General features: G+C 36.4%; 1 protein-coding gene across 6 annotated transcripts in view; it reads left to right on the top strand.

Annotated features, from left to right (window-relative positions):
* The window catches only part of Wapl (WAPL cohesin release factor), a 70,418-nt gene that overhangs the window by 35,125 nt on the left and 21,157 nt on the right, over positions 1-14,136 (top strand). For 5 of the 6 annotated variants that reach the window (XM_055607985.1, XM_055607981.1, XM_055607983.1 and 2 more), the window contains 4 exons: positions 8,470-8,565; positions 10,445-10,597; positions 10,862-10,998; positions 11,674-11,785. In XM_055607985.1, the coding sequence (XP_055463960.1) occupies positions 8,470-8,565; positions 10,445-10,597; positions 10,862-10,998; positions 11,674-11,785 (498 nt within the window). The remainder of the gene's footprint in view (positions 1-8,469; positions 8,566-10,444; positions 10,598-10,861; positions 10,999-11,673; positions 11,786-14,136) is intronic. The other variant, XM_055607986.1, reaches the window with a different exon arrangement.

Raw genomic sequence — 14,136 nt, 5'->3', positions numbered from 1 at the left:
CTTGTTTTAGCAGTTAGAATTCACTCTCCCCCAAACAGCTTATTTTTGTCTAATGTATTTACTGAGTACTGCTTTTTTCCTGTATTTGATGATTTATCTACCATTTTAGGATTCAGACATCTAGGTGGTGGTGATTTCTAAAAATTACACACCTAAGATGTTAATGCACATGAAGCCTAAATAAAAGAAAAAACTGGAACTGGTGTGATAATGAGGAATGCTTGCAGAGTATAAAAATTAAGTCATGGCTGTCTAATTGCCGTTGGTAGATTGATGATCCAGAGTACTTTAATAAGACATCTGGCTGATCCTGGGTGTGGGAGAAAGTCAGATTGGCTTTTTGTCTTTGTATGATCTCTGTGCTATCTGTTCAGGGATACCAGAAGAAATAAAGAGAATATTTTTTAAAGCTTGCTAGAATAATGTTTTTTCCAAACTAGAATTTTAAATAGTTTTAGCATTATCTTTCTCTTAGAGCAATAGTATTTGAATACCCAAGTGGGTATTCTAAATTGTTGATCTATGTAAGTAATAAGCTAAAAATACTTTGGAAAGTTAAAATATTTTTCTATATAATTCCCTTTTTCATTAATGTCTCATTTAAAATACTAAAAAGTACTGCTCTTAGTTTTCATCAGTTTAGGTGCTCTTTTGTTTTTTAAGTGTGTGTTAGTGTTTGCCTGCGTACATATAAAGACATTTTGTGCGTTCCCGGTATCCATAGGTGCAGAAGGGATCCTCTGGAACTGGAGTTACAGATGATGGCTGAGTCACCATATGGGTGCTGGGAATGGAATACAAGTCCTCAGGAAGAGCAGCCAGTGCTCTTAACTGCTGAAGCATCTCTCCAGCCTCAGTTTAGGTGGTTTTAAAATTAAAAAATAGGGCCTGGAGTGATGGCTCAGCAATTAAGAATACTGGCTGCTTTTGTAGAGGGACCTGGGTTTGATTTCTAGTACACACATAGACGTTCACAGTCACCTGTAACTAGCTCCATGGCCCTCTTCTGACCTTTTGGGAAACAGGCATGCAGATACTGGGTATTTGGTCCCCATGACATGACTATCATTCTGGAGAAACTTCTCACACTCTGAATAACAGGTTCATCTTGTACTTTCTGCTAAGTCCAGTCCTGGGAAGTAGTTGGTGATGTTCCATGGGACCAAGTTTTGTGCAATAGCTATGTTCTTGTTAGTTTTTGACTCCTTTAACAGAGTTAGGGAACATACATGTATATAGTCAAATATACATATAAAATACACACTCATATAGATTGAAACATGTGCACATGCCTTGATTTCATCCAGATATCTTCAGTATCTCTATCCCCCAATTTTTTATGCCTTTTGTTGACTGAGCTTTAGCATCATACTTACTCAAAGCTGTAACATTTTTAAAGTATTTGCTTATTCACTGCAGTACAACAATTAAGATATTCAGGATTTGGGGCCGAGGAAGATGGCTTAATGGTAAGTACTTTCTAGGCAACTATAAAGATCAGACCCAGCGCCTATAGGGGGAGGTTTGGGGAAGCCATGCAAGGTAGTGCCTATAACCCTCGCACTGTGGAGTTAAGTAGGTTAAAGGTGTGAAGTCAAATACTATGTTTACAAATTAAATGAGATTAGTTTTGTGTGCCTGCTTCTTGTTCAGTTGGTTTCTCCTTTATTTATCTGAAATATGAATAGCTTTCTAGGTTCTAGTTTGCTTTAAATTTTACCTTTTTATCCCTTCTGTTTTCATTTTTAGTGAATGGTATGTACAATATTAACATTTTCTAAAAGTAAAATCTATAAAAAGGTAAAATGTAGTTAAAGATCACTTCATTTGAGATCTGTACCGTCCTATTTCCCACCACTTATAGGTTATTAGCTTTATTGTCTGTTTTTCTTTTTGTAAAAATAACTAAAAATAGCTGCTGTTATAAAGAATATTCCAATCATTCAATTTTTATCAATAAAGACTCAGGAGTCAGATGCTGGGGTGAAAACTTGATAGCTCAGAGAGGCAGAGAAAGCACCCAGATAGTCCTCCTACTGAACCCAGAAGGAAAATCCAAAAGTTCCTTCTCCACAGTACTAAATACCCTCAACTCATTGTCCTTCCTTTTTGTTTAACCCCTGTCAGTTGGTTTCTTGCTCCACCTCTTGACCTAGGGTTAATTTTATTTAGCTCTGAATTAAAGGTCTATGATAGGGCCAAAACTACAAGTATTTGTTTACAGTAATCAGAAAGCTCTTGGGTTAAAGGTGTGTGTTAGGCTGAGCCACATCAAACTGAAACAGGTTTTTACAGTTCACAATCTCAAGGTTCACAATGGGAGCAAATATCCTGCAACACTTAGGTTTTTCTGTGTAGCCTTGGCCTCAAAGCTAAAATTGCACCAAGCTAAAATTGCTTTGTTTTGTTTTTCAAGACAGGGTTTTTCTATGTTGCCTTGGCTGTCCTGGAAATCACTGTAGAATAGCCTGATCTCAAGAGATCCACCTGCCTCTTCTTCTCAAGTGCTGGGATTAAAGGTGTGAACCACTAACATAGCCTGTTTGAACCTTTTTTTAAAGAAAGGGGTCTCAGCCAGCCAGTGGTGGCCCATGCCTTTGATCCCAGCTGGGGAGTGGGTGGGTGGATGTGGGTAGAGGCAGACAGATCTCTGTGAGTTTGGGGAGTCTGTGAGCCTGGTCTACAAAGCTAGCTCGAGGACAGCCAGGACTACTCAGGAGATCCTATCTTGGGGGAGAGGGGCGTGATAGGCTGGAGAGGTGGATCATGGATAAAGAGCATGGGCTGTTCTTCTAGAGGACCAGAGTTCAATGCCTAGTACCCACATGTCAGCTGACAACTCTCTAACTCCAAAGGATCTGATACCCTTATATAGACATACATGCAGCCAGAACACCAATTCACATGAAATGAAAAAGAAAGAAAAGGAAGGTTCTTACTCACTGTATCCTAGGCTGACCTGAAACTACTGTGTATCCCAAAATCATCCTGAGTGCAAACATAGGCTCTTCTTAGATGGGCTTTTTGTTTTGTTTTTGAGACATGGTCTTAACTAGGTAGCCTTGGTTGCCCTGGAGCTTTCTATGTAGACTATAATAGAAAGCTGCCTGCCTTGTCCTCTGGGTGCTGGGATTAAAGGGTGGGTGCCGCCATGACTGGCTTATGAGATTTTTCTACTTTGCTCATATACTTTTGAAAGTATTAATATGTAAGAAGTTGACTTAAGATTTCTATTTTACGTTAGTTTCATTCTCTCATGTGCTGATTGTTTACGTTCTTTGAATTGCTTCCTTTAAAACATTTTTTTTTAATATTACACTTGTATGTTGGTGTTTTGCCTGCGTATGTATCTGTGCACTGTGTACATACGCAGTTTCTGTTGAAGCCAGACCACTGTGAGTGGTTTCATGGAATTAAATCTGGTTCTTACCCTTGAGCCATCTCTCCAGCCCTGATCCTTTTAAAAGTATGGATATGTAGTGTTTCCATACCCAGTGTTGACAAATAATTGTATATTCAGCATAATCCTAGCCTCAAGGGAATGTTGTTTAAAATTGTTGTCTTGGGTTTGATATAGCTGCCATCAAATAGATCCTAAAGTAATTTTAAGTTGGTAGCATTTTTGTCATTGACTCCCCAGTTTCTGTTTATCTAGCTATCCCCCATCTTGTTGACTTTTTTTTCCTTTCCCCTTTCTTTTTTTCACATTGCTACTAAGGCACTATACCTAAAGGCGCACAGTTATATATTGCAGTACTTTGAATGTTCATCTAGATGTACGTATGCTGATAGAATTATTTGCTCTGTTTATGAAATTTTTGTAGATAAAACTTGGCCAAAATATAGCCAGCTTACTGTTTTTGTCTTTACTATAGTCTTACTTAAAACTTAAGAATTTGATTTTGCTAAAAAAAAATAAAAAGAGAGAGAGAGAGAGAAATCGTGATATAAAAATGGTGCAACTCTCCCTGTCCTCAACACACATGCTTTTAAAAGCCAACTCAATGGAGAAATAGCAAAATGCCCTTACTCTTTGTTCTTCATGAAGGAACTCTACTTTAAAAAAAAAAATTATTTTTATTTTCTGTGCATTGATGTTTTGCCTGAATGTATGTCTATGTTAGATCCACTGGAACTGGAATTACAGACAGTTGTGAGCTGCCATGTGGGTGTTGTGAATTGATCCCAGGTCCTCTGGAAGAACAGCCAATACTCTCTACTGCTGAGCTATCTCTCTAGCCCCAGAACTCTTTCTTATCATTTATAATTGTAACTCAGTGAAATAGTCTGCTAAATCACTCTTGACTTTGTCCTTATAAATAAACACTTTTTTACATTTTCATTGAAACTTCACTCATGCATAAGTCACTCTTGTCGGTTGATCATTGGTTTATTTTTTTCTTTAACTGTAGTAAATTACTGCATGTAAAATTGTTATTTGTCATTTATATTCCTGGAGAAATAAATAAAAACAAACATAAGAATGTTGTAAGATGGCTCTTCTGAAACATGCCTACATGGTTCTAAATCATTAGAATGTTAGCATGTTCATAAAAGCTCCCTACCATTTCCATTTGTTCTAAGTATTCTTTTTAGATTGAAGAGCAAACAGAAGGCATAAATTGTCTAACAGAGTAAAGTTGAGAAATTTGGTTACTGTGCTATGTATCTGCTTCTAAAGTTAAAAAAAATTTTTTAAGATAACCCTGGTGGTATAGTATGAATGACCTAGTTAAGACTTAGCCAGATTCCTTCATGGTGTTCATGAATTTTCTTTTTCAGGAAAAGTTGGTGGCTCTGTAGTTACTCTTTCTTTAACCCATTTTTTGTTACTTTACAAAATCACGTTTACTATGTAAAATTAGAATATGACATATCAGATGTTGTAGTGTTTACTTACACAATTCACATTTGGAGCCTGTGGAATTCTTGTACAGAATGCTGCTTTGAGCTCAGGACAGTGTGGTGTTCTTTCCCATTCTTCCTCCCTATTTAATACTCATATGTTATTTATTTAGTTAGGTATATCTTTTAGTAGTTCTCTTCCCCTATAATAAGCCCTGCAACTGGTCAGAGAGATGATGGTTCAGTGATTTCATGGTGACATACAACTATGCATAACACGAGTTCCAGGGCATCTAATACTCAATTCTGCCCTCTATGGGCACTAGGCATGTACATCTACAGACACATACATGTAGACAAAACATTAACATAATTCTAAAAAATGTTAAAGTCCTATGTAAAATTTGGAATTTTTTTTTTTTTACAGGCATGGTAGCACATGCCTGTAATCCCAGCACTCAAAGAGTTAGAGACAGAGAGACATTTAAGGCCAGCCTGATTGACAAAGCTAGTCCAGAGAGGCTACACAGAGAAACCCTGTCTCAAACAACAAGAAAAAGGAAATAAAAGTCAAGGAAAAATTCCTGTCAGATCTATTTTTTACACTGCTCTACATTAGCATTAAAATGGTAAGCATCAGAAACTTTACAAATTACAGGTTCATTGAATTACATGCTGAATAATATTAACTTTTCTTATTCTGACATAATACCCAACAAGAAGGGAAGGTTTCGGCTTTCATTTTGAAGGTATAATTTGTCATGGTGGGGAAGTTCTAGCAGCAGGACTTTGAAGCAGATGGCCACATTGCATTCCCATTCAAGAAGCAGAGATGGATGCTAGTGCTCAGGTCACTTTCTCCTTTTTTGTGCAGTCCTAGTGCCCAGCCCTTGGAATTGTGCCCCTCATTTTCAAGGTGGGTCTTTTTACCTTGAATCAGATAAGTCTTCACAGTTGTGCCCAGGGGCTTGTTTCCTAGGTGGTTCTAGGTCGCATCAAGTTGATGGTATCAGCCAACACACAGAATAAGAAATGGTTTGTTTTCTTCTTGAGATGGGATTTCTCTGTGTAGCCTTGGCTATCTTGAACTTGCTTTGCAGACCAGGCTGCCATTGAACTCACAGAGAACTGCCAGCCTCTGCCTCCCAGAGTGCTGGGATTACAGGCGTATGTGCTACTGTGCCTGTTTTGTTTTGTTTTTTGTTTTTTGTCTTTATTTTTTGCTTTGTTTTTATGTGAGAAAAGTTCTTGTAGCTCAGACTGGCCTTGAACTCTCTATGTAGGAAAGACTGGCCTGGAACTCCTTAATCCTGTATCTCCTGGGTGCTGAGATTACAGGCATACAATACCATGCTAACTAAAAAAAAATTCTAAATCTAGTATGACCTAGTTAGTATAAGTTACTTAGTGTATTATGCTTCAGTCCATTTTGAGATGTGCAATCTGCCTTTTTTCCTTAACTCTTCATTATAGAATGTTTCAATGCCAGCTTTCCTTTTGTTGGTCTGAGCCCCTGTATGTTGGATAAACTACACATTCCTTTTTTTTTTTTTTTAAATGAAAGTGCTGGCCCAGCATTAAATAGCTGTTAGTAGTATTTAGTACTTAAAATAGTAATTAGTGTTTTGCTTGCTCTTAAGAATGTTTTAGTTAAGAACCTTGCATTGTCCTGCTATTTTGTTTTGTGGAGAATTAGCCTTTTTCTTAACCCAAAGATTATTACCTAGAGTCAGTGCATTCTTAAAAGAAATAGAATGGGGGACTGGAGATACGGCTTAGTGATTAAGAGCACCGAGTGCTCTTCAGAGGGTCTGGGTTCAATTCCCAGCACCCACATGGCAGCTCACAACTGTCTGTAACTGACACATGTGGTACACAGATCTCTTAGTAGGCAAAGTACCAATGCTCATTTTTTAAAAATTAATAAATAAATAAAAAAATCAGCAGAATATTTGCACTTTGAAGCACATCTGTCTCTGACTTTATTACAATGCTGGGGGTGGAACCAGGGGCCTTGTGCATGCTGGGTAGGTGTACTGTGAGCCACACCTCCAACCTAGGATACAGGTCTATACTAACAGTGTGTAATCATAACCTGGGTGCGGAATGTACTTAAGGTACTAGAGGTTGCTTAAATCAAGGATTTAGTAACTAACAGACATACAGCTTGTATAGTGGTTGTCTACGATGACCGTGAACAGAGATAGTTTTTAGAATTTATGTGAAATCTACTGTGTGTACATGTGACCCAGAAAACCTGATCAAGTTATTGCATGAGTTCATACATTATTTAAGAATGACTCATTACTTACTGCAAATCTAGTTTATAAGAGTAATAGGAACAGGAATATTTGGCCATTCTTGAAGTAGGATTTTATACAAATTCTTTTTAAATAAAAGTTTTATATCTTTTATACATTGGGGAGGCAGAGGCAGGTGAGGCCAGCCTGGTCTGCAAAGTGACTCCAGGACAGCCAAGGCTACACAGAGAAACTCTGTCTTGAAAAAAACCAAAAGAAAATTATGATGCAGAAATGACTAGTATGAGGAATAAAGTTTTGCAAATGAGCATGTTGAATCAAGTACATCAAATGCTAGACTTCCTTATTCTTTTCTTCTTCTGCTTCTTCTTATTATTAATTATTATTATTTGTTTTTTCTAGATAGGGTTTCTCTGTGTAGCCCTGGCTATCTGGAATTTGCTTAGTAGACCAGGCTGGCCCCGAACTAACTCACAGAGATCCACCTGCTCCTACCTGCTGAGTGCTGGAATTAAAAATGTCTCCCCACCACACGCAGCATGTAATAGACTTTCAAGACATTTATTAAAAATTTATCTTTTGTGCATGTGAATGTGTGTGAATGTGGAGGTTTTGGAGGTCAGGGGACAACTCTTAGGAGTTGGCTCTTGACTTTCAAATTGTTGAGGCAGGCTCTTTCTTATTTCTGCTACTACTGTGCCACATACTCTAGGCTAACTGGTCCCCAAGCCTCTGGCCAGTTCTTCTGTCTCATTGTAGAAGTGCTAGGACTCCAGATACATATTTGCCACATGCAGTGTTTTCTGTGGGTTCCAGAAACTTAACGCCAGTCATCAGGCTAGCACTGCTAGAATGTGTACTCATTAGGACATTTCTTTATCTCCAAGAAAGTACTTTATACAACAAATATTTTATAATGCCAAATCTTCTGTTTCTATTACTTTTAAGGAAGTAGATTTGCATTAAATGATTACTTGTTATTATATCTAAGTAATTTATGAACTCATGGAATGACTATATTAGGTTTTCTGGGTAACATGTATACAGAATAGGTGGAACACAAATTAGCTCTCTGTTTTTTATGTTCCTCTTAGACAACTGCTATATAATCTGTGTGTGTGTGTGTGTGTGTGTGTGTGTGTGTTTATTAGCAATTTCAAGTGCTTTCTTCTGGTTGCTTGTTTGCACAGAAGTGTAGTTGCCAATTCTGTGATAAATACCAAAGTGATTTAGATATGGCAGTAACATCTATTTTGGTCTAAGATGTATGTTTATACATTTCAGTTATTCTATATAAATGAGACCTTTTTATAAGGGATACAAAGTGAGATGGAAGTAGTTGATCTTTTTCTCATTTCACTAGTCACCTACAAAAGCTGTATATAATGCCAGGCATTGGAACCATCCAGACTCAGAAGAACTTCCTGGACCACCAGTAGTAAAATCTCAGAGTGTCACAGTAAGTAAAGTTTTACTCTTCTCTCTAAAAATAAGTTATAAATTGATCTAGATAGTTACTATCTTAATTTTTATTCTTACAAGGTTATAATTGAAAGCTTTACAAATTAAAATGTTTTAGGAGTTCAAGGCCAACCTAGGTTTCATACTGAGACCCTATCTCAGAACAAAACAACAAATAAAAGAAAGCTTTTAATCATGATTCAAATTCACTTTTCATAGAATTTATAGTATTTAGGGTTTAAGAAAATGTATTCCTCATATGAAGTGTTAGTATTGATTCTTTGTGTGTGGTAGTATGTGTGTGTGTGTGTGTGTGTGTGTGTGTGTGTGTGTGTGTTTGTGCTAGTGCGGATAGGTGTGTATGCACCCAATAAAGGACAACTTTTAAGAGTGATTTCTTACATCATATGGGTTCTGGAAATCAAACTCAGGGTGTCAGGCTTGTGTGGCAAGCATCCCTTCCTGCTAAACAATCTCACCTCTGCCTAATTTTTTGAGAAAGGGTTTCATGAAATTTGGCTAATTCAGCTAGACTAATGAGCTCCAAGGATCCATCATTCTTCAGTCCAAACTGCTGGGGTACTGATTTTATTTTGCCCACACCTTTTTTTTAAGTATAGATATCCAAACTCAGGTCCTCATGCTTACAGGACAGACACTTCACCAACTGAACATTCTCCCTAGCCTATTGATCCTAAGAACTTAAAATAAAGCTAGGCATGGTGCCTCATATCTGTAATCCCAGTAAGTACTGGGATAGAAGAATCGCTACCAGTTCATTGTTAATGAGAGCTGTGTAGCAAGACCCAGTCTCCTGCTCCAAAGCTATATTGTAGACGTACATTTTACAATATGGAATTTTTTTTTTTTTTTTTAAGGTTGGGCCCTCTGCCTTTTTAAGAATTTTTTTAAAATTTTTACTTTATGTGTAAGAGCATTTTGCCTGAATATTTATCTTTGTATATCTTAAAATGACTTTCATTTCTTAATTTGGTTTACATAGAGCTGAAATTACATTCCATTAATACTTTCCAAACAAAACTTCCATACAATATTCTTGCTAGGTATGGTGCCCACAATCCAGGCAACCAGGAGGCTCAGATCTTAAATTGAAGGGCTGCATGCTACATAGTGAGGTCCTCTTTGCCCCTATGAAAGTGTATTTTCTACAGAAGTATTAGTAGTATCATAGGTTAAAACTCTTAGCTTAAAAGCAATGCTTCGGTCATTGCAGCTACCAAAGGAATGGGTTCTTAGAGAACATTAACAAAAATTTGAGGATTGAGGAGGATGTATTTGTGTTGCCAGAGATTGAATTCAGGGCCTTGTATGTTGGCAAAAGCTCATCCTCAGCTCCAAGAGTAGAATTCTTTCTAAACACAGTATAGTGTTTTTCTTAAATTGATTACGAAGTCGCCATTATATATACTAATAATTGTGATGCTGAAACATGCCTTGTTCTTATTACAACTTAATATTTTGTGTTCTATATTGCTTTAGTTTCCTATACTTTTGTGATTTCTTTGCTGCAGTTTTTCTGAAGCCCTGTCTACGTTGCTTATCATTGCTACTTAATGCATGCAATTGTGGATTTTTTTTTATTATGTTAACAGTCCTGGAAGCAAAGAAATGATATGAAATGCGAAGTTTAAATAAGCTAGAAGTATTTCTCAAGTGGTTCTTTTGTGTGTAAAACATTTAAGTCTTAGTAGTGCATGGAATTTAAATTATCTCTTAGGACCTTTCAGCAGCCTCCCTCTTCCCCTTAAAATTTTTTTTTTATTTACTCTTTAAAAGCTAAATTTGTCACATAGACAAGATGTTACCTTTTAAAATATATTTGCTTAGAACAACTAATTTAATACCTTTATTAATAGGTGAGGCTGTCTTCAAAGGAACCAAATCAAAAAGATGATGGAGTTTTTAAGGCTCCTGCACCACCACTCAAAGTGATAAAAACTGTGACAATACCTACTCAGCCCTACCAAGATATAGTTACTGCACTGAAATGCAGAAAAGAAGACAAAGAAGTAAGCAGCCATATATAGTTTTACTGCACGTGGATAGATTTCTATGTGTAACATTTAGCCTTTTGTCTTAAACAAGTATCACTACATTGATAGCCACAGTTTTGAACCACAAACGTACCTTGTCCTAGCAGTACTAGTGATTTAAAAACATTTTTCTTGCCATCTAATGAATGATTGTATAGGCTTTTTATTAAGTACAGTGAGCCTATAAATATTCTAGTTCATAGTTAACAAAAGAGGTGGGCTTATTTTTTTTCTTGGCAGTTATATACTGTTGTTCAGCATGTGAAGCACTTCAATGATGTGGTGGAATTTGGTGAAAATCAGGAGTTCACTGATGACATTGAATACTTGTTAAGTGGCTTAAAGAGTACTCAGCCTCTAAACACACGTTGCCTTAGGTAAGATCTTAAGTTTACATTTTATAACGTTGTGTACACTATATCATTTAATTTTTTTTAATTAGATGGGTTTATATTTGTTAATAAAGTCAGACATTTAAAAATTTTGTTGTTGATAATCAGTGATAAGTTAAAATGTTTTCTTTTTGGTATAGTGTAGTCTTCAGTTTCCAAATGCTAAAAGAATAAGTAGTATACTAAAGAATCTGAGTTGAGGTTTTTTGTTTTGCTTTTAATCTCGGAATTTCTGACACCAAGTGACAGAATGATTGAGTGACATTGGTCATCTTTTACATATGGTAATTGAATACCTTGACTTGGTTGTATTATTTATTGTTAGTTGGAATATATCCAATCAAATATAACTACTTCCAGTTTTTATATAATAGCAGCATTATAAAAGATAAGTAGAATTTTATAATTTTAGTGGCAGTGATGATTTGAGGAATACACTACAGACATGCTATTCATTTTTATAAATGTAGTGTGCCCAATCACACTCTGAAGCCTTGGTACATGTTTTAAAATTTTGATTTGCCCATGGTTTTTGTGTTTTTGTGTTGGCAGTACTTGAAGCCTTCTATTTTCTTCTTAGTTGCTTCTTTAGAATTATGCAAACTACAGCTCATATCCTAGCAATATTTAGCTGTCCTAACATAGTCTGTTTCCTTCTAGTGTAATCAGCTTGGCTACTAAATGTGCCATGCCCAGTTTTCGAATGCACCTGAGAGCACATGGAATGGTTGCAATGGTCTTTAAAACCTTGGATGATTCCCAGCACCATCAGGTATTTTTAAGTTTCTGAGGTTGAGGGTTATTATCGAAAAATTACAATGTTTGACTATATCAGAAAATACCTTCATTGGCTATTCATATAAGTGCATTAAAAGCTGAGTTTATGTGCTTGATAAGAAATAATAGCCATATATTTTTGCTTTATAAATAGCATTACCTTAAGACATTTTTCTTAAGAATAGTTTATATTATTAAAATACTAATTCATTTGTCAGTTAACATACTATACTGAATATTTTATACTATAAAATTATTTTCTCTATTCAGAAGCATCTTTTGGTATTGTTTGATGTTAATGGCATAGAAAAGCATTTTGAAATACAGCCAGGATTTTAAAATAATTGTTTTATTACTGGATCTGGAAGATAGCTGAATTATGAAAAGGAAAAATAATAAACAGTAAAGGTTACCTAACCAAAGTTAATATTAATGTCATTAAAAGTTAGGACAAAAATAGTCAATACCTAACCTACCAGTGATAGGTTGAGGTGGCCTTGTAGTAAAGAAAATTACATTCTAAATTCAAATTGAGTCGCACAGAATTAATCTAATAGCAATTTTTCTAAAACTAAAAGTAATGGAATTAAAGTGACTGAGCATTCCTCTGTACTCAAGTTGTGCTAGACACAGAATAATGAGGACAGAAAGACAAGAAATGCTTACTTTGTTTCATTGACCAGTTAGCCATAGTCTTGACTTATTTTTTGCGTAGTTAGTTTGTCCCTTAGGTCTTTACTGTGGCATCCTAATTTAAAAAAAATAAAAAAGAAAAGATGGTTCATAAACATTTAATTAAGGAGATTAAATGTAGATGAAGAGATGATTTAGTAGTAAAAGACCTGAGTTTAGTTTTCACCCATGTGAGGGGCTCACAACCACCTGTAACTCTAGCTGTAATGTTGAGCAAGTACACTCACATGCACAGGCATGCATGCTTGTGTGCGTACTCACGTGCCCGTGCCCACACATGCACTCACAGCCACATACACACATCTATTGCCTGCTCAAGTATCTAGAGAGTCTGTACTTGGGGCATTTCAAAGTTATATTCTTTTAAGTAGTTAATTACATATTGTGTTGCTGAACATAATAAATATAAACTCATCTCAAATGTTGACATATCCCAAATGCACCGAATTACACAGCTCTCCCTTGGTATCTGTGGGAGACTGATTCTAGGACAATAAGGCTGAATATTTATATATTGATACATATATTCTCCCTTACACTATCATTTCTGGATTACAGAGTACCTAATAAAATTTAAATGTTATATAAGTAGTTCTTACTGTATTATTTAGGTTATGTTAATGAGGGAAAAGTTTATACATATTTGTAATTCTTATATTTTTGAATATAGAATGCATTCATAGGCTACCAAAAGGCTAACTGTTTAAATATTAAAACATGCCACCTAGAAAGGTATTTTAAGCACATTTTGTTAATATTTTATTAAAAAAGCAGTTACTAGGGGCTACAAATGTAGCTCAGCTGCTAATGTGCTTGACTAGGAAGCATGAAGCCCTGAGTCTGTTCGCTCGCATGGCATATACCAGCTCTTATGCAGGCCTGTAATCCTAGTGTTTATGGAAGGAGAGACAGGAGCTACAGAAGTTGAAGGCCAGCCTTCAGCTGGGTTATATGATGCCCTGTCAAAAAATAAAAGCCTGTTGCACACTTCTAATCACAGCACTTGGGAGGCAGAAGCAGTACCCCGATCTTACCTGGTCTACATAGTGAGTTCCAGTGCTGCATAGTGAGTAGGTGTCTCAAAAACCCAACAAAGAAGTGTCAGGCCTTGTGGTGCTTTCCTTTGGCTCCAGGACTCAGGAGGCAAAAGCAAGTAGATCTCTAGGCTAATTTGGTCTCCATAGTAAGTTCCAGGCCAACCAGGACTTACATAGTAAGACCCTGTCTCAAAATAATAGTAATTGCTGGCTTAAAACATTAAGAAGAAAATCCAGCTGGAGGTAGTGGTGCATTGCCTTTAATCCCAGCATTTGTGAGGCAGGGGCAGGTGAATCTGTGAGTTTGAGGCCAGCCTGGTCTACATAGTGAGTTCTAGGACAGCCAGAGCTATATAGTGAGAGCCTGTCTCAAAAAAACAAAAGAATTCAAGCTAGTTATGTTTCTTTCCTTTTAAATATTTTATTAGTTTATGAGTGCTTTGCTTGTTTGTATGTCTGTACACTAGGTGCTTATAAAAGCCAGAAGATGGCATTGGATCCCCTGGAACTAGTTATAGACAGTTTTGAACGAGTATCTTGTAGGTGCTGGGACTAGAACCAGAGTCCCCTGGAAGAGCAACTCATTTCCACTATTAACTACTGAGTCATCTTGTTA

This window comes from Psammomys obesus, unplaced genomic scaffold, assembly GCF_907164565.1.
Source record: "Psammomys obesus unplaced genomic scaffold, mPsaObe1.curated_primary_1811, whole genome shotgun sequence".
In the NCBI taxonomy this organism is placed as follows: domain Eukaryota; kingdom Metazoa; phylum Chordata; class Mammalia; order Rodentia; family Muridae; genus Psammomys; species Psammomys obesus.
The sequence above is the reverse complement of the archived record's forward strand: the minus strand, read 5'-3'. Positions and strand labels throughout refer to the sequence as shown.